Source organism: Canis aureus, chromosome 11 (genome assembly GCF_053574225.1).
Source record: "Canis aureus isolate CA01 chromosome 11, VMU_Caureus_v.1.0, whole genome shotgun sequence".
Taxonomy (NCBI): domain Eukaryota; kingdom Metazoa; phylum Chordata; class Mammalia; order Carnivora; family Canidae; genus Canis; species Canis aureus.
Genome location: NC_135621.1, coordinates 36,764,696 through 36,783,364, shown reverse-complemented (window position 1 = coordinate 36,783,364; position 18,669 = coordinate 36,764,696). Strand labels below are relative to the sequence as shown.

Sequence of the window (18,669 nt, the reverse complement as noted above, 5' to 3'; positions counted from 1 at the left end):
AAAACACACAAAAAAGAAAACTCTAAAGACCCTACCATTTAATCAGAGTAAAAACGAAAACCATAGGTTGACCTAACTGCAGTATGTGACAGCAGGTATTTCAAAGCGCAGGACCTTTAGTCCCTCCCCCTCCCCCTCAATTTTAAAATGTCGTAAGATTTTCAGGTATTTCTTTGAAAGCTAGAGGACACTGTCGGTAATTGCTAAAATGAAGCTGTCGTTTGAGCGGGTATTGTTCGCCTGCGGAGGGGGGCCCATTATTGCTCGCGTTCTACGCGTTCTACGCTGCCCGCTGCCTGCTGCCTGCCGCCTGCCGGGGCGGTCGGCTGGTGGGAAACCGCCGACGGGTCTGGGCTCCCGGCGCCGAGGGGCGGGGCGGGCTGGGGGCGGGGCGCGGGGCCTGGCCAGTGCGCATGGGCGGACCTCCTCTGCTCCCACCGACCCCCTTCGATTTCCGCTCTTGTCGCAAACGTCGCGAGGGCCGTTAGCGGAGTGTCAGTGAGTGCGCCGGCCCCGAAATGTCTGAGGAACAAGGCTCCCGCGCCGGAGCGGTAGAGGAAGGAGAGGCGCCCCCGGGGACCCTCGCTGCTACTGTGCACTCGGTGAAACAGGCGGACGACGGCGAGGAGCCCGTGAAAGTGGAAGTGGCTGATGGCTGCTCTGACGACCTCAGCTGTGGGGAGGCCGACATAGACCCCAGCCTCCTAGAGCTTGCGGATGACGAGGAGAAATGCCGGAAGATCCGCAAGCAGTACCGGCAGCTCATCTATAACGTCCAGCAGAACCGTGATGACATCGTGAACACTGCCAGCGACTCGTTAACCGAGGCTCTTGAAGAAGCCAATGTCCTATTTGATGGAGTGAGCCGGACAAGAGAAGCAGCTCTCGATGCCCAGTTTCTTGTTTTGGCTTCTGATTTGGGTAAAGAAAAAGCAAAGCAACTAAACTCTGATATGAGCTTTTTTAATCAAGTAGCGTTTTGTGACTTTCTGTTTATATTTGTGGGTCTGAACTGGATGGAAGATGATGAACCTGGTGAACTGAGTGGCTGTGATGATAATATAGCTCTTTCCTTCTGGGAGACAGTACAGAAGGAAGCAACATCCTGGATATTGCAAGCTGAAACATTTCACTTTATTTTCGGTTCATTCAAGTCCAGACCTTCTGCACCAAAGCCCCGACTTGAACACCACAAAAAAGCTCACAAAGTAGAAGAAAGTGGGGATATGCCTACAAAGCTGAGGAAGTTGGACCTGAGTAACAATCAAGAAGCAACAGAAAAAGAAGTAGAGAGAATCTTGGGATTGTTGCAAACGTACTTTCGAAAGTATCCTGATACTCCTGTGTCCTATTTTGAGTTTGTGATTGATCCAAACTCTTTTTCTCGTACTGTGGAGAATATATTTTATGTTTCTTTCATTATAAGGGATGGTTTTGCGAGAATAAGGCTTGACCAAGACAGGCTGCCAATATTAGAGCCGATTAATATTAACCAAGTGGATGAGGGAAATGATCCCAGTTCTCATGGCAGGAAACAAGGAGTTATATCTTTAAGTTTACAGGACTGGAAAAATATTGTGGCAACTTTTGAAATTTCAGAGGCTATGATCACAAACTCATACTAGGGATTTTTGTTCTTAGTATAGGCTGCATTATCTGGCTTTCCTAATGTATCTCAAAATGGAGAGTAAAATCCAAGCAGAAGCACATACTGTATTTCATGTAGAATGAAAAAGTGTTTTCAGAAACACCAGAAATTGTTTTACTGTGCAGTGTATTTTTTTTGGTACTTTATAAGGTTGTCATGATCTTCTGTTATTAAAAAATATTCACTTGCATGTTTGCAAGATTTTTTGAATGCCCTTTAAGTCTTTATCAATAAAAATCAGTTCTGAATTTCATAAGTTAAAAGGCATTTGATAATTTACCAAAAATATCAATTTTATGATGCTCTATGATACTGCCTTGCTTCCTCCGTTAGAGGGAACAAAAAGAATCCCATATGGGGTTCCTGACAAGGTTAGGGGAAGCTGTAAAAAAAAAAAAAAAAGGAAAAAAGTTCAAGGAAGACTTTATCCTTAGGGCAGTGAATAAGCAATGTTAATGCTGCAGAAAAAACTAGATGCCAAGCTTCATTGCAAGGAGGATTCAGTATGATTAATGAGTGGATATCTATATTCTAAAGAATTTTCCTGTGATGAGACTTATCTACTGTAGAGTCATTCTACTTTTGTCAGGTGAGGCATCAAGTGTATGCTGAAAGGTGAGCAGCGATTAGTCAAAGATAGGAAGGGTATTCTAGGCAGGGGAATACAGAGGCCAAATACATGGAATTACAAGAAATAATGGCACCAGAGAGAGAATCAGGAGATTTGGTGTTCGATTTGAATGTTAAACTGAGCAAAAATTGAAATACCTTGTTATTAGTATCCTCAGAGGTAGAAGGTATTTTTTTTTTCAAACACAAACCAGTTATAGGCTTTATCTACTTGGTTAATTTCTTCTCTAGTCTCTAATCTCCAAACCCTTGGTAATTTCTGCTAGTGCACAGAGTGACCTTCAGAATCAGTGGTGTTTCATTATGTTACAGCCTTGAAAATTCCCAGTTCAATTTTGTTTCTTATTTGGGCTTTAAATGCCTGGAAACAATCTCTCTTTATACTGAAATGTGTAATTGGGGATCCCTGGGTGGCTCAGGGGTTTAGTGCCTGCCTTTGGCCCCGGGGCATGATCCTGGAGTCCCAGGATCGAGTCCCGCATCAGGCTCCCGGCATGGAGCCTGCTTCTCCCTGTGCGTGTGTCTCTGCCTCTCTTCTCTCTCTCTGTCTATCATGAATAAATAAATAAAATCTTTTAAAAAAATGAAATGTGTAATTGACTTCCCCAAATGTTCTTTATTTAACCATGAAAGCTCTTTTTTTCTTTTTGTTGCTTGCAGTTGTTTTAAGGTTATAAATTACAATTTTATTTTGAGGTTACACCAAAAATTTAAGTTTTTAAGAAAATAATTTTGAAGGTACAGAGCATGCCTAAATAAGCTGCTTTTCTTCCCTTCCCTTCTTTTCTTCTTCTTGTTCTTGTTCTTTTTCATAGGCTCCGTGCCCTATGTGGGGCTTCAACTCAGGACCCAGAGATCAAGAGTCACATGCTCCACTGACTGGCCAGGCAGGTGCCCTGTAGGCTGCTTTTCTTGATCCCTAAGGGAGCTTAATCTTTGGTAGTGAATTTTGCCCTAAAGCATGATTTGGCAAATGGAGAAGTATCTGTTTTCCATAGAAGTAACAATAAATTTTCCTAAGTCTAGTGTGGTACAGGGAAGGGAAATCCAAAGACTGAATAAATGACATCAGGATTGACAGGAGCGATCTTAATGTATGTGTGGGGAAGATTCTTCAGTAATAGTTGTTTTTAGCCAAAAGCCAGATTTCTCTTGAAACTTGCTCAGTTTTCTAATGTAGCCATCCCTTCCCCTTTTTCATGTCTTGAAGGAATGCTAACCGTTCTGGTGTCTACCACTCTTAGATTTATTTAGCAGTCAGGGAAATACCATACTCTCGCTGATCCTCACTTTAGCTTGTCTCTCCCAACCAAATTTCTTGGGTTTTCCAGAGATTTGACATTCTTGGTAGCAAGAAGATCCTGCCTCCCTTTTTGACTCATCCCCAGGTGGTTCTGTTAGGTGCCCTGTATCTTTCTTTACAGGGAGTATTGGAGACTTGACTAAAACAATAGAAGATGTACAGGTTTAGGGGGAAGGTAATTTTGGGGGTCTTCTCTAAAGTTACAGCTTTTAACATACAAATCATGGTGTGACCCCTTGTTTGTATTTCTGCTGGTTATTGTGACACCTCAGTTGCCTCATCTCTTTGAAATTAAAGTGACTGCTTACTTGGAAGAAAAAAAAAAAAGAATAGACAAATAGATAATTATGGAGATAGGTATGAGCCCAACTGCAGATCTGGTATTTTCCCAGTAATATAATTAGAGTGGCTTAAGTTTCACAGGTTCAATAAACTCAGTTGAATTTTAGGAGAATATTATGGGGAAAAAATGTATTTATTCATGAGAGACATAGAGGCAGAGACCTAGGGAAAGGGAGAAGCAGGCTCCATGCACTTGATCATGGGACTCTGGGATCACGCCCTGAGCCAAAGGCAGACGCTGAACCACTGAGCCACCCAGGTGTCCCTATGGAAAAAAATTTTAATTAGAACTTTATTGTGTAACGATCACTTTTCTGATTAAAGCACCTGGCATCTCGGTGTCCATTGAAAGATGAATGGATAATGAAGATGTGGTATATGTATACAATGGAATATTACTCAGCCATTAGAAACGACAAATACCCACCATTTGCTTCGATGTAGAGGGACCTGGATGGAGAGTATTATGCTGAGTGAAATAGTCAATCGGAAAAGGACAAACATTATATGGTCTCATTCATTTGGGGAATATAAAAATTAGTGAAAGGGAATAAAGGGAAAGGAGAGAAAATGAGTGAAAATATCAGTGAGGGTGACAAAATATGAGAGACACCTAACTCTGGGAAATGAACAAGGGGAGGTGGGCGGGGTTGGGGTGACTGGGTGATGGGCACTGAGGGGGGCACTTGGCGGGATGAGCATTGGGTGTTATGCTATATGTTGGCAAGTTGAACTCCAATAAAAAAATAAAATAAAAAAAATAAAAGCACCTGGCATCAAATCCTGACTAACCATTCTGGTTAGAGGCTTTGGACAAATTATTGAACATGTAAACCTTAGGTTTTTGACTTGTTAAGTGGGAATGATACCTCTATTATGTTTATATAATATGTCTATTATGTTTAAGTGTAAAGTTAGAAAATCTCTGTGACGAGTATAGTAACTCTTGAACAATGAGGGAGTTAGGGACACCATCCCCCCTGCACAGTTAAAAATTTAGGTATAACTTTTGACTCCCCCTAAACTTAATAGCTTACTGTTGACCAGAAGCCTTACCATTAGCATAAAGAGTTAGTTGAAACATGTTAAATGTATTATGTACTGTATTCTTACAATAAAGGAAGCTAGAGAAAAAAGATTATAAGGAATGGGGTGCTTTGGGTGGCTCAGTCATTAAGCGTCTGACTCTTCATTTCAGCTCAGGTCATGATCTCAGGGTTGTGGGATCAAGCCCCATGTCGAGCTTGTGCCCAGTGCTGACTACTCAAAATTCTCTTCACTCCTTCTCCCTTTTCCTCCCCCCTCTGCACCTCCCCCTTCTCTCTTTCACATGTGTGCCCTCTCTCAAATCAATGAAATTTTTAAAAACTGACAAGAGAAAATACACTTAAAATACTATATTGAAAACAATCTGTATAAGTGGACTGCATTTCAAAGCCTTGATGTTCAAGGGTCAACTGTTCTTTGAAATATGAGTTACTGGGCATGGTATAGTGAGAAAAGCAAGAGCTTGTAATCACTTACTATTGGGTTCAGTTTTTGATTCATGGCAAGTTCATCTCCAAGGATCTCTATATTGTCACTTAGGAGATGGGAATGACGTTTGCTTGGATGACTGTTGTGAGGATTAAATGGGATAATATATATAAAGCATCTAACACTGTGTCTGGCCTGTTGTGATCATGCATGTTAGTGCCTCAATCTTACGGTCAGAAATTCTGCGTTGCCACCTCCTTCAGTGGTGACATCTCTGTTATGGTTCATTCACTCTACGTCAGGATAGGACTTCATCATGCTTTGCCTTTGTTTTGAGGACTCCATTACCAAGCTATTGAAATTGGCACTTGCTAACTTAGTTGTTTGAGTGCTCTCTGTACCAGACACTGCTCTAACACTGCTCTAGGCACTGGGGGAAACGTGGTGGACCATCTCTTACGCACTTTATATTTCACTGAGTGTATTGGTGTCCTATTGCTGCTGTAACAATTTACCAAATGTTTACTGGCTTAAAACACAAAAATTTATTATCTTATAGTTCTAGTGGTTGAAAGTCAAATCTGTTTCTCTGGGCTAAAATGAAGATGTCAGCAGGGCTGCTTCTGCTGAGGCTCTGGAGGGAGAATCTGTTTTCTTTCCTCTTTCAGGTTTTGGAGGCTACCTGTATTCCTTGATTCCCCATCTCTTCCTCCATTTTCAAAGCTGCCAGTGCAACTTCTTAAATCTGTCTTCACATTTACTACTGTAGTGAAGTCTCCCTCTGCTGCTTCATGTGAGGATATGCTATATGTTAATGGAGTGACAAGAAACAATAAGAGAACTTTAGGGGAGATCTAATGGAAGAAACGGGCGTTGTGTTGGAGTCTTAGAATGTTGGTAAAAGAACCCTTCCCTGCCCCTAAAGGAATGCTTTAGAAAGAATAGTGTGTTTGTGTACATTGAATAAAAATAATTTAGCATCGAGGTTTATGTGCTGTTCCTGTACTCTTATCAGGATTTGATGGGAAGAGGTGAGGTGCGGTGCAAGGGACATCTTTTAAACACTCCAGGAGCTTTTTGACCACACAGATTTCCTTTTGTTTAGGAAGGGGAGAGTTAGTAACCTAAAGAGATTTTTCCTACTAGCCATTCTGCCGATATGCATTATTTTACTTAAAGCCTGCAGGTTGGTGAAGTACAGGGGTATGTTAACTTCATTTTACAAAATGAGAAAACAGACTCTTAAGAATTAAGTGATTAGCTTATTTCACTGAGCTTAGAAAGTAGTAGAGCAAGTATTTTAACCCAGGTGAGTCCAACACCAGAGCTAATGTATAATGGTAAAACTAGTACACATCTGTGCCCAGTGGATATGAATCCTGTTTGGGGGAAGGGGGATAGAGATTATTCTAATTTTAAAGAAATCTGGCACACTTGAATTACTTTCTATGTTGTGCCTTTTCAGAGGTGAGTCTGGAGCAGTGTTTCACTTAGGAGTGGGATGGGCGGGCAGAAGCTTTCCTGAGAGACAGATGGAAGAAATGGAAGGATCCAGTAACTAAGGCAGACAGACACCTCCTGGTGTAAGGTGTTGTATAATTGCACTTAAGACCTAAAGCAGTGGATCTCAAAGTGTGGACTGAATTCCTCTGGTGGCCTCCTGAGGCCCGAAGAGGAAGGCCTTGAAAGTCAGAATTATTTCCGTAATACTAAGATGCTTTTGTGTTATAATCCTTTCTCAATTTTCTGGAATTTTCCAGACAGGTAATGCTGTAATGGATTGACTGCAGAAAGGATATGAACTGTCTTTTATTAAGATAGACATTAAAAAGAGTTACAAAGATATAAAATAATGCCACCCTTCTCACTAATCAAAAGATTATTGTTAATAAGGTATGTTTAACAGTAGTACTTAAGGTATTTAATATTTATTTATTTAAGATTTTTATTTATTTATTCATGAGAAATACAGAGAGAGGGACAGAGACATAGGTGGAGGGAGAAGCAGGCTCCCCCTGGGGAGCCCAATGTGGGACTCAATCCCAGGACTTCGGGATCATGTGCTGCGCCAAAGGCAGATGCTCAACCACTGAGCTACTCAGGCATCCTGATATTTAATAATTTAAGATATTTTAATATTTTCTTAGTTTTAATTTTTAATCTACTAAAATTGATATATAAGTCTCACACTAACCAAAGCTCTTTGGGGTCCTAACTAATTTAAGGTTGTAATTTAAGGATCCTGAGACTAAAAAGTTTGAGAACTGTTCTTTATCAGTTACTATGGTCAGTGGCCACTATTTCTAGCACTCATAATTGGAGAATGGGGGGTATTTTTCTCCTCCTCTCCATAGCCATCAGTGTGTTCCTTCCTGACCCTGTCTTGGGGAGCTGTGTTCTACTGTCTATTGTATTTATATTTCAGGTGGGAAACCACTTAATTTGGACCTTATTGACACCAATTTCAGTTTTAAGTTGGATTAAAATTTTAAAGCACCATGTTCTGGGGTCAGTGGAATGCTTTAGGTGCCTGTGTCTTACTCATTTTACTTGTACAGAGTGAAGTGTTCAAGCTCACGCAGCTTTCTTTGTAAAATCTGTATACTAGTTAATATAATTTGACTTCAACTTGAACCATAAGAATCAGGTGTGATCCAGAATTTCAGTGCAGAACAGATTACGCTCTGGTGGAGGGAGTAAGTGGTTTTTCAGTATGACAGTGCATTTTCTTTCCTTTGTTCTAGTGGATATGTTGGGGGGAAGTGGTTATGAAATGGGTAATTGCCATTTAGACAGCCAATGACTGTTCTGGCACTGTGTCATGTACTTGCAGATAAAATTGAGGCTGAAATTTAGAATGGTTATACTTTGTTTTTCCAGAAGAACATCTAGCTGCATTTATTAATTCCTCTAAGCCAGCAAGTCAGCCAGTCAACCTGTGCTCTTTGAGACCAACAAGAGAGTAATGCTTGCTATCTGAAGCTTATATTGATCCTTTAATCTAAATGGCTATTATTACCAAATTGTTTCCCTTCCCCCACAGTGCCTTGTATTGGAGGAGAAGCCTCTGCCATAATGCCAGTTGATGAATACTGGCTGTGTTTACCAGCCTCTCACGTTAGACCTTTTGTACAGATGGTCAGGGTGAAGTCTTCTCCCTTCTTCCCCCATTGTTGCTGGTTTCCACGTGTTCTTCCTTCAGTCCCCAAGCCACCGGGTGCACCTGCCACATTGCCAAGGGGCAGCCACAGTGCTGGGCTTCCTCCACCTTCCTCCACTGTACCCCCTTCCACATCCCAAGCATCCTGCTCTTCTGACCCTAAACCCTGCCTTTCACCCCCTGCAGCTGATGGTAGGCAGGAGAAAAATGTGCAGTCTGGGTTGGTAAGTTTGGTTTTTTTTTTTTATTATTATTATTGAGATTAAAACTTGATTTTTATAAAAATTTTTCATGCCTATTAACATTTCTAACCATTATCTCACCTTAGCACAGATTTTTGTTTTAATAAAAGCTAATTAAATATATCATCAAAACAGTCTTCCAAACTAATACGAAATGTGTATAAAAGCTAGGAATAAAATGGCTTTTAAAATTAAAAGTACATAACATTTATATACCTTGTTATGTGTCAGGTACATGGAAACTAAATTTTAAATAAAATACCAGAGGCCTTGTGCATAGGTAGATTAAAGAAGTAAGCTTTAGGGGAGCCTGGCTGGCTCAGGGGGGTCATGAGTTCAAATCCCATGTTGGATGGGAGAGATTACTTAAAAAACTAAAAATAAAATAAAATAAAATGTGTTCTTTAAAAAAAAAAAAAGAGAGAGAAGCTTTACAGGGACGTGTTTGTTTATTTACCCTCTTCCATCCTCCTTCCTTTTTTTTTTTTCCCCTTTGCTTATTTAAAATGCCTTGGAAAATTAGGGACTTTTACATTTAGCTATTCATGCAGTTAAATGTCAATTAATGATTTTGTTCTGAATTTTTACCTAAACAATGTAGGAAAGTATTTGGCTGATCTGTTTCCGTTGCTATTTCCCAGTCCTCTATCTTAACCTGAGACCTTAGCCCATTCATTGTGGTACCTTTGATGATAGAAAATAAAGATGCTGCTGACTGGTATTGATGATTTTACTAAAAACATATAGGACAAGTGTTTTAAAAACCTAATTTGAAACCTAGTATAATAATTCTAGGAAAAATTTACTTAATTTAAGACTAAGTTGAAAATAAAAAATAAAAAATAAAAAAGGCTAAGTTGATCTTGTTGGAATGTGAAGACCTAACTTACGTAGAAGTACTATATGAACATTTCAAAGTTAGCTATCTGTGCTATAAAAAGGAATTTGAACAGCCCTAACAAAAGCAAATCATTGATCACCACTTCAGAAAAGGGTTGCACATTTTCTGTTTTGTGTGCTATAATATAATTACTATTTTTCCTTTAAAAATTCCTTTTGTTTTTCTTTAAAGAAAGGTTTTCTCACAAAACTTTTCAGATATTGCTGCTTTTAAGTTAAAGTATTTCCCCTTCCATTGTTTTTCTTTAGGCTTATCAAGAGGGCAGACTTCAAAACCTACTAAACATGAATGGCTCTGAGGATCTTCCTGAGGTCTATGACTATGACCTCATCATCATTGGAGGGGGCTCAGGAGGACTGGCAGCTGCTAAGGCAAGTTCCGTGTTATCTGGGGGATGGGTAGAATAGTCCTATTCCTAACAGACTTCTGGTTCTTACTGGAATCTGGTTCTCACTGGAATTTCTTTTAGCCATTCTTGTGACATTTTGCACATTAACTTGGGCAGCACATGTGTATAAAGGAACTATTTTATAAATCATTTTTCCAGGTTGAACTGGATCTTCTTTATGGAAGTACTTCTATATAACAGAACCAGCCCCAATATTTTGGGACATGTTTTTGTTCATTTTGACTGATTTTTCAAAGATAATCAAGGTGTTGTCTAGAAATGGCCTGAAATTAAATATCTTTCTTTTTTTTATAAATATTAATATGAACTTTTCACTTCAGTGATTTTCAATATTCACAAGCCCTCTACCCCAAGAGAAAAGTGGAGAGCAATTCGAGTTCTTAAACTTAATCATTAAAAATGTTTGCCTCCTTTGTATGTGAAGAGAACTAAGAAATAACTACCAACTCTGGCCTGGGGGTAAGAGGGTAGAAGATGTGTATATATAAGAAAGGTTAAGGAGTAACCTTAAGAGAGATTACTTAAAAACTAAAAAAATTAAAAAAAAAAAAAAAAAAAAACAACTAAAAAAATTTAGGGCTCCTGGCCCTAAATTGAAATACATTTTCCATGTGTGAAGAGCTTGGGACCTGTCATCCTTCCCCAACAGGTACTTTTAAAAGATGAGATGGTTATATTCCCCTAACATGTAGCTTGTGGATCAGGAAAGGTAAATTCAGGGGATCCCTGGGTGGCTCAGCAGTTAGCGCCTGCCATTGGCTCAGGGTGTGATCCTGGAGTCCCAGGATTGAGTCCCACATCAGGCTTCCTGCATGGAGCCTACTTCTCCCTCTGCCTGTGTTTTTGCCACTGCCACCCCCACCCCGCCCCGCCCCATGTCTATCATGAATAAATAAATAAAATCTTTAAAAAAAAAAAAAAGAGGAAAGGTAGATTCAAATGAAGCTGCCCAGATAAAGATCAGGCCAGTGTCTGGCATCAAGCAATACTTTGCTGTAAATGATACAGGAATAATGCTGGATGTATTTTACTCCAGTTCTGGTGGTTTTAAAGGACACCAGACTCAACCTTTTCAAGTAACCTTTGGAGTTCTAGTTGCCAGTACACAAAGCTTATTCTCTGAGAAGTTTAAAGGATACTTTGCAAAATGACCTTCTGACTGTTGTGATCACTCCCCTAAAATTGATTTGGAAACCTTCTAGATACCATTAACTTTATCATTGGCTCCTCATGTGAAATTTTAAGAAATCTGACAAATTTAGAAGAAAAATATTTCCAATATTCTGCCGGATACTGAATTAGATAAAACTTAGAAGTACTTTAAAAAATACTTGTACGATACAGGTTGAATCAAGAGCTGTAGACTGTCATAAATCTTTTTTACTGAATACTCGTTTGCTTAAAAATGACCACGGGGGGATCCCTGGGTGGCTCAGCGGTTTAGCACTTGCCTTCGACCCAGGGTGTGATCCTGGAGATCCGGGATCAAGTCCCACGTCAGGCTCCCTGCATGGAGCCAGCTTCTCCCTCTGCCTGTGTCTCTGCACCCCCCCTCTCTCTGTGTGTGTGTGTGTGTGTGTGTGTGTGTGTGTGTGTGTGTCTCATGAATCAATAAAATCTTTAAAAAAAAAAAAAAAAAAAAAAAAATGACCACAGGTTTTTCAGATTATTGCTTAACATGCTTTTGTTTGAGTGGAATTCTGTAAGAGGATTCTAGTGTTTACAGCGGATAGTTTTATAGCTGTACTCTGCATATTCTTTAAACTACCTTTATGACTGTCTGAATGTTCCTTAATTTTTATCTTGGAGTCACACTAATCATTTTGTATATGAAATTCCCAGGTAGTAATAACTGGTTATGCCTTAGGCACTATAGCTTAATAAGAAGAGTGTGGAGTTTTAATAACCCATTTCTAGTCTGTCATATTCACCTTTCCAATTTATTTTAATACTTTTATTTTCTAGGAGGCAGCCAGATATAATAAGAAGATAATGGTCCTGGATTTTGTCACTCCAACCCCTCGTGGAACTAGATGGGGTAAGCTTTAAAATATTTTATTTTTTTTTAACATTTAAAAAAATTTTTTTTATTTATTTATGATAGTCACAGAGAGAGAGAGAGAGAGAGAGAGGCAGAGACACAGGCAGAGGGAGAAGCAGGCTCCATGCACCGAGAGCCCGATGTGGGATTCGATCCCGGGTCTCCAGGATCGCGCCCTGGGCCAAAGGCAGGCGCTAACCCGCTGCGCCACCCAGGGATCCCACTTTAAAATATTTTAGAAGTGAATTTGGAAGAGCAGGTTTTTCCCTGGCTCTTCCAAATTCCAAAATTGGTTTAAATGGCTCCTAAAACCCAATTAAAAATTTAGAAATTAGTGGCTTATTAACTGAAAGTTTAAACATTTATCTGTGGATTTCCGTTTTAAAACCAATTCCTATATTCAACAGGAACTGGAATCAGGTATCTTAATGGATAGCCCGTGGTGCTTCCCAGTCTTGGTGAATTAAATATTCTGTGTTCATTTATTCTATAAGTATTAATTAAACACTTATTATGAACCACTGGAGATTATAGCAGTGGACTTGGTGGACATGAAGTTCCTGCCTTTGTCAAGTTTACATGCTAGTGAGGAGACAAGCAAGAACTTTATGAATTATGATAAGTTGTACTAGAAAAAATTATATGGTGGAATAGGGAGGACCTGGGTAGAGGAAAGAGTTTAACTTTGAGAAGATTATCAGAGAAGACCTCTGAAGAGGTGGCTTTTAGATAGGCCAAAAGAATTAAGAGTGAACGAACTATGCCAAAAACTGAGAAAAAACCTTTCAGGGGACTTTTCTCAGTTTTTCTTGAGAATAGAACATAAAAAGGCCCTGAGACAAGTAGGAGTCCTTCATGGTTGTAGCTTGAGTGGTACGACCTGGAGGTAAGATTGGAGAGGAAGGCAAGTGTCAGGGTGTACAAGTCCTGGTAGGTCAAGACAAGAAATTGGATCTAACTGGAGCATAGTAGGAAGCCTTTGAGACGGGGATTGATGTGATAATGTAAATCTTAACAAGATGACTTAGCTGTTCTAATTAGGAGACAAGAAGCAGGAACTCTGGATAAGAGAGTGTCTGAATTTCCGATTAATCCATTCAGCAAGTACCTATTAGGTGTGAGTTTTGTGTCAGGCACTATTCTTGTGCCAGACATAGCTGTGTTCTGGGCTGTGGAGCTTCCACTCCATAGTGGCAGTCTGGAAGCATTCTCTTCAAAGGGCTTATGTTTCCTGAGCTGTGAAGTCCACTGCTGTCCTGTACGCTTATGCCATTTTGTCTTCCCTCCCTGCCTGTCTACATTTTGTTCTAATGGAGACAGTCTGTTGCCATGTTCTTTCAGCTCAGAGATGCTAAATTTCTTTTTGTTTCTTTGTTTTGTTTCGCTCATGAATCCTACTTTAGAAAATGCTCATATATACCAGATTTTGTATGTACTTCTAGTCCATCCGTGGCCAGCTTAACAACCCCTTTACCATTTAGTTCTAGTCACAGATGTGGTGCCGAGTGTAGGGTTGTGGACAAAGTAAAATGTCAATTTGTGGCATCTTAATCAGCAGTTAATTTTGAATCTTTGAAGTCTGTGGAAATTGGGGAGATCTCATTTTTCTTTCGTTTTAGGATGTATCACTATGTTTGATATATAAGGCTTTCTGAGCTTAGAAATACCATGAGTCGTAGGAATAAACTTGTGTAGATAGTATTGGCTACATTAAACAAATAAATGATGATCTTTCCTAGCATAACAATAATTATTGACCTTTTTCTCTCAAGGATTGTGAAGCTGGATATAAACTGATTTCTCAATGTTGTTGCAGGTCTCGGAGGAACATGTGTAAATGTGGGTTGCATACCTAAAAAACTGATGCACCAAGCAGCTCTGTTAGGACAAGCCCTACAGGACTCTCGGAACTATGGTTGGAGCACCGAGGAGACGGGTACGGCAGGAAAAGCTGCTTTTCCATTTGTGCTTTTGATGGGTTTGAGCTGTGATCCTGCACTAATGCACCATCCATTTCTGTGGGACTAGAAAATGACTGGGAAGTTTTTATTGTTGACGTTTTTTATGTCTAAAATTACTGTGATTATCCTGTGTCAGGTAGCTGCATAGCTGGTATGGTAAGGACAGATACTGTACTTAGAGTGCCTTTCTGTAATAGAAAACCAGAATTTTTTAGATAAATTCTTTTTATTATTATTATTTTTTAAAGTAATCTCTGTGCCCAGAGTGGAGATCAGACTCATGACCACAAGATCAAGAGTCACACTCTACTGACTGAGCTAGCCAGGTGCTCCTCAAATAAATTCTTTCTTAGGGTTTCATAAAGAGTGTAAATAACATTTGCTTTCCTTGGAAATGGTTTCATTTTTCTCTCTCCCAAGAAATCAGTTTCATAAGCTGATAATTTGGGTGTGGGGGTGCTATTTATTTGTTGAGGAAGAGATAGACTTTGTTGGATAAAATATTTAAAGTACCCTAGTGACCCCAGGAAAGTTGAAAAGGAATTGTTGCCTTTGGAAAGTAGATTGTATTATCTGGTTGAAAAAAAAAAAAAATGAGGTTAGCATAGCTTCATAATTAATGACATAGGTCACCATGTCCTTGAAGAGATAAACTCCAACTGTATCTGATACAGTTATGAGATCTTATAGGGTATGGGACATTTGCTAGGGTAAATTATTTTGTAGCTTTTTCTGAATTTTAATTAAGTTTATTAAATATTGTTTTAAAAAGGCATAATAAATAAGTGCTTTGAAAAATTTTGCTCCTACTCACATTAGCTATGCTTCCTTTGTTTGATGCTTTTACTTCCTGTTTAAAATCAACAGTACTTTTTTATCCAAGTTTGGAATTTTAGAAAATCAGTTACTCAAAAAATGTTTTTGTGTTGGGGTCATCTTTCTTTCCTCAGATCCTTACGAGGCTATTCTCTGTCTATGACCTTTGGGGCCTTAGGCTGGTACTGAGAGTTTCATTACTTGTTTCTGAGGTGCCATGCCTTTTCTCTTGCCAACAAACAGGGCAGTCAAAGTGACTCTTTTGACCTACGGAATGTGAATTTAACACATAATCTACCGATAATCCGTCCCTAATCCCATCTCTGTGCCCCTCCCCAAATTATTGTTACTCTCATGTCTGAATGTCTCCCCACTGAGTCTGCCATTAGATACACTCTTTCCCCTCCTGGAAGCCTACTTTTAATGTACCTCCGTGAACAAGAGGTCTCCTTTCAGTTAATTATTAGACTTCTTAATAGACATTTTAAAGTGGTAAAGTTAAATAATATTGCTATTGAGTGCCCACTGTTTGCATTTGAGTCTGTCCTGGAGAGATACAGAGATGAGTAACAGCAATTGTATAGGTACACAGATTCCATAATCACTGATGTACCACTATCATCAAAGTGCAGACCATGTACCCAGGGGGCCCAGAGGTAGAATTGGTAACAGGAGTTAAGTGGCAACACACAGTCTTTGCTGGTATTCTGGGTCCCTTGAGTTAAGAGCTTCCTTCACCCCAGCCCTCCTGATACTAAAATGAGATAGCCCTTGGCACAACTTCTGACTTTTCCATTCACTGCTTGTGATGAGGATTAAGTATAGTAGTGTGGTTAAAATAGCTGCCACTCAACATACAGTTTTTATCCTTGCCTCTGGACTTGTTGCCTTTAATTCTTCCATTCATGGTTTGAATAAATTGGGTAGACTCTGCCAAGCACTTAGTTCTTTAATGTGTAGAACAACATTTACAGGTACTCCAGGAAGTTGTATATTTGAACTAGTTAGTTACTCTCTTAAAAAGGACATGTAACAAGAACATTAATCTGAAAAAGTCTAGAATCTGTTGGAAAAAGTAAGATTGTTCCAAGCAAATTTTGATTTACACAGCTTTGTAATTTCCACATACTGGCATTTACAGTCAACATGTCTGTCTCTTAAATCTAGGTAAGTAACAGGGCCAGGGAGCTATATAACTCAGTCACACAATTTTTATTCATTCATGTAAGGATCTAATACTCAAATTGGCATGTTGTACTAATTGATGTTAGCTTTAAGCTATCCACTCTTATGAAAAATAAAGTGAGTGGAACAGAATTGCTTAATTTTAGCTAGAAATGTAGGGAAGTGTATATATAGTGGGTCTTTAGAATCTTAAAAAGAGTTAAGTACAGGCCTCTGCTGAATGTGAATTTTTATTAACAGGACCAACTAAGTGTAATTCTAATAAATTCAGTAATCAGGTGGGTGGTAAAATATTTAGTGAATCGACAGATCTTTCCAGCAGATGAATATTTCTGTATCTGTCATGTAACAATAAACATTAGCTATGCTTATTTATGTTGAATTTATTTCTGAATTGTATAATAAAGAACTAATAAATATATAGTTACTGGAGTGATAAAGAGCCACTACCAGCATAAATCCAGATCTATACATTAAAACCAGTAAAATCTCCCTGAATTTTAATGGGATTTTAAAACTTGGCCAAATCAAAGTTGTCTTTAAAGAAATTATTTATTCAGCTAAATGAACAGTTTTAATCTTGTGCTTCTTCCTCCTTTCCAGATTTAAACATTACAAATTACAATTTTCTATTTTTATACTCTCCTCTTTTATTTGCTAGCAGCACCAATCCCAAAGGGTTTGATGAAAGCCATGCCCTATATTTAAATCCCTCTCCCTCTGCCCCTCCCTGCGTGTACACGCACACATATGCTCGCTCTCTTTCCCTCTAAAATAAATAAAGCGTTAAAAAAAAAATTGAATCCTTTGAGTCAGGCACTAATATATTAAATTTCAGTGGATAAAAAAATCAATCATTCATCCATTAATAACTTATCAATGAGGGATACCTGGGTGGCTCAGCGGTTGAGCACCTGCCTTTGGCCCAGGCTGTGATCCTGGAGTCCCAGGTTCAAGTTCCTTATCGGGCTCCCTGCATGGAGCCTGCTTCTCTCTCTGCCTACGTCTCTCGTCTCTGCTTCTCTCTCTCTCTCTCTCTCTCTCTCTCTCTCATAAATAAAAAAAAAATATTTAAAAAAAATAAATTATACTCAAAAGATCTGTCATGAAAATGAGGAGTCTGAATCTTAGATTCAGGATTAATAAGCAGCTTAGCCATGGAGAAAGTGGTGAATCAAGTCTATACAACCCAAAGGCCAGCCTCTGGAACTGGGAATAACAACACAAAAATTGGTCTGTGGAACCCGAGAGAGCAGACTGTCAATACTGAATTCACATAATCATAAAATGTTAGACTTGAGATCAGTGGAAACAAACAGCGGCTATAGAAGCCACTGTGGTTGCAATGCTGAGAGGGTGAGGTGCTGGGAGGCAGGACTGGGGGACACTGAGGGAGCCCTGCCAACCTGCCCATCTGGCCTTCATCTAGCAACACTAGAAAAAGGGGCAAGATTCACTCCTGCTTTGTCTCCAAGGAATGAACAGAATAATGAGTGTAACTCAACCCCCTGTGCCAATCATCTAGCTATAAAAATTACCAACATTTTGCCAATCTCATTTCATATACCCCCATTTTTTTACTAGAATATTTAGGATTTTATTTATTTGAGAGAGAGCACTTGTACATGTGCACAGGGGAAGGGGCAGAAAGAGAGGGAGAAGGAGAAGCAGATTCCCCACTGAGCATGGAGCACAATCTCAGGACCCCACGATCATGACCTGAGCCAAAGTCAGACCTTTGAGCTTCCTAGGCATCCTTTTACTAGAAACCCTAAGCATTTTACTGGTGATGTGGTTGGCTATTACAGTGGTTTGGGAATGACCAAAGGCCAGTGATGCTAAATATCCTTCGCTATATATAGTTCCTTCCAATTAGAAGGTATCCAGTCCAACATGCCAATAATGCCTGCCTGGAAAAATAATGACCTAGACCACAGGCAGGATTGCCCTGAAGATGTTAAAGATTCCACAAAGTTCAGTTAGTCTGATTACTGTTGTCAAACTTAAGGGTGTGGCCCAGTGGCACAATAGAAGCCCTAGATACTAGATAATATGTAAATAAATGATCATGAGTGTATACGCTTGATTTTAAAAAAAAGGTGATGGCGGGCAGCCTTGGTGGCGGCGCAGCAGTTTAGCGCCGCCTGCAGCCTAGGGCGTGATCCTGGAGACCCGGGATCGAGTCCCACGTCAGGCTCCCTGTATGGTGCCTGCTTCTCCCTCTGCCTGTGTCTCTGCACCTCTTTCTCTCTCTCTCTCTCTCTCTCTCTCTCTCTGTGTGTGTGTGTGTGTGTGTCTATGAATAAATAAATAAATAATCTTTAAAAAAAAAAAAAAGGTGTTGGGGACGCCTGGGTGATTCAGTCAGTTAAGCGTCTACCTTCAGCTCCGATCATGATCCCAAAGTCCTGGGATCAAGTCCCACATTGGGCTCCTTACTCAGTGGGGAGCCTGCCACTCACCCTGCTTGTGCTCTCTCTCTGTCAAATAAATGAATACAATCTTTAAAAAAAAAAAAAAATGTGATGGGCTATGTTTGGCTGTGGGGCCATACT

At 39.6% G+C, this 18,669-nt stretch overlaps 2 protein-coding genes across 6 annotated transcripts in view; both read left to right on the top strand.

The window, feature by feature from the left end:
- The window catches only part of TXNRD1 (thioredoxin reductase 1), a 138,770-nt gene that overhangs the window by 62,914 nt on the left and 57,187 nt on the right, over positions 1-18,669 (top strand). For all 5 annotated transcript variants that reach the window (XM_077914819.1, XM_077914820.1, XM_077914822.1 and 2 more), the window contains 3 exons: positions 9,951-10,073; positions 12,077-12,149; positions 13,969-14,088. In XM_077914819.1, the coding sequence (XP_077770945.1) occupies positions 9,951-10,073; positions 12,077-12,149; positions 13,969-14,088 (316 nt within the window). Of the gene's footprint in view, positions 1-9,950; positions 10,074-12,076; positions 12,150-13,968; positions 14,089-18,669 lie in introns of those variants that run through there.
- Positions 397-2,081, top strand: EID3 (EP300 interacting inhibitor of differentiation 3). The gene has a single exon (XM_077914823.1). The coding sequence runs from the start codon at positions 519-521 to the stop codon at positions 1,623-1,625; it is 1,107 nt and encodes a 368-aa protein (XP_077770949.1). The 5' UTR covers positions 397-518; the 3' UTR covers positions 1,626-2,081.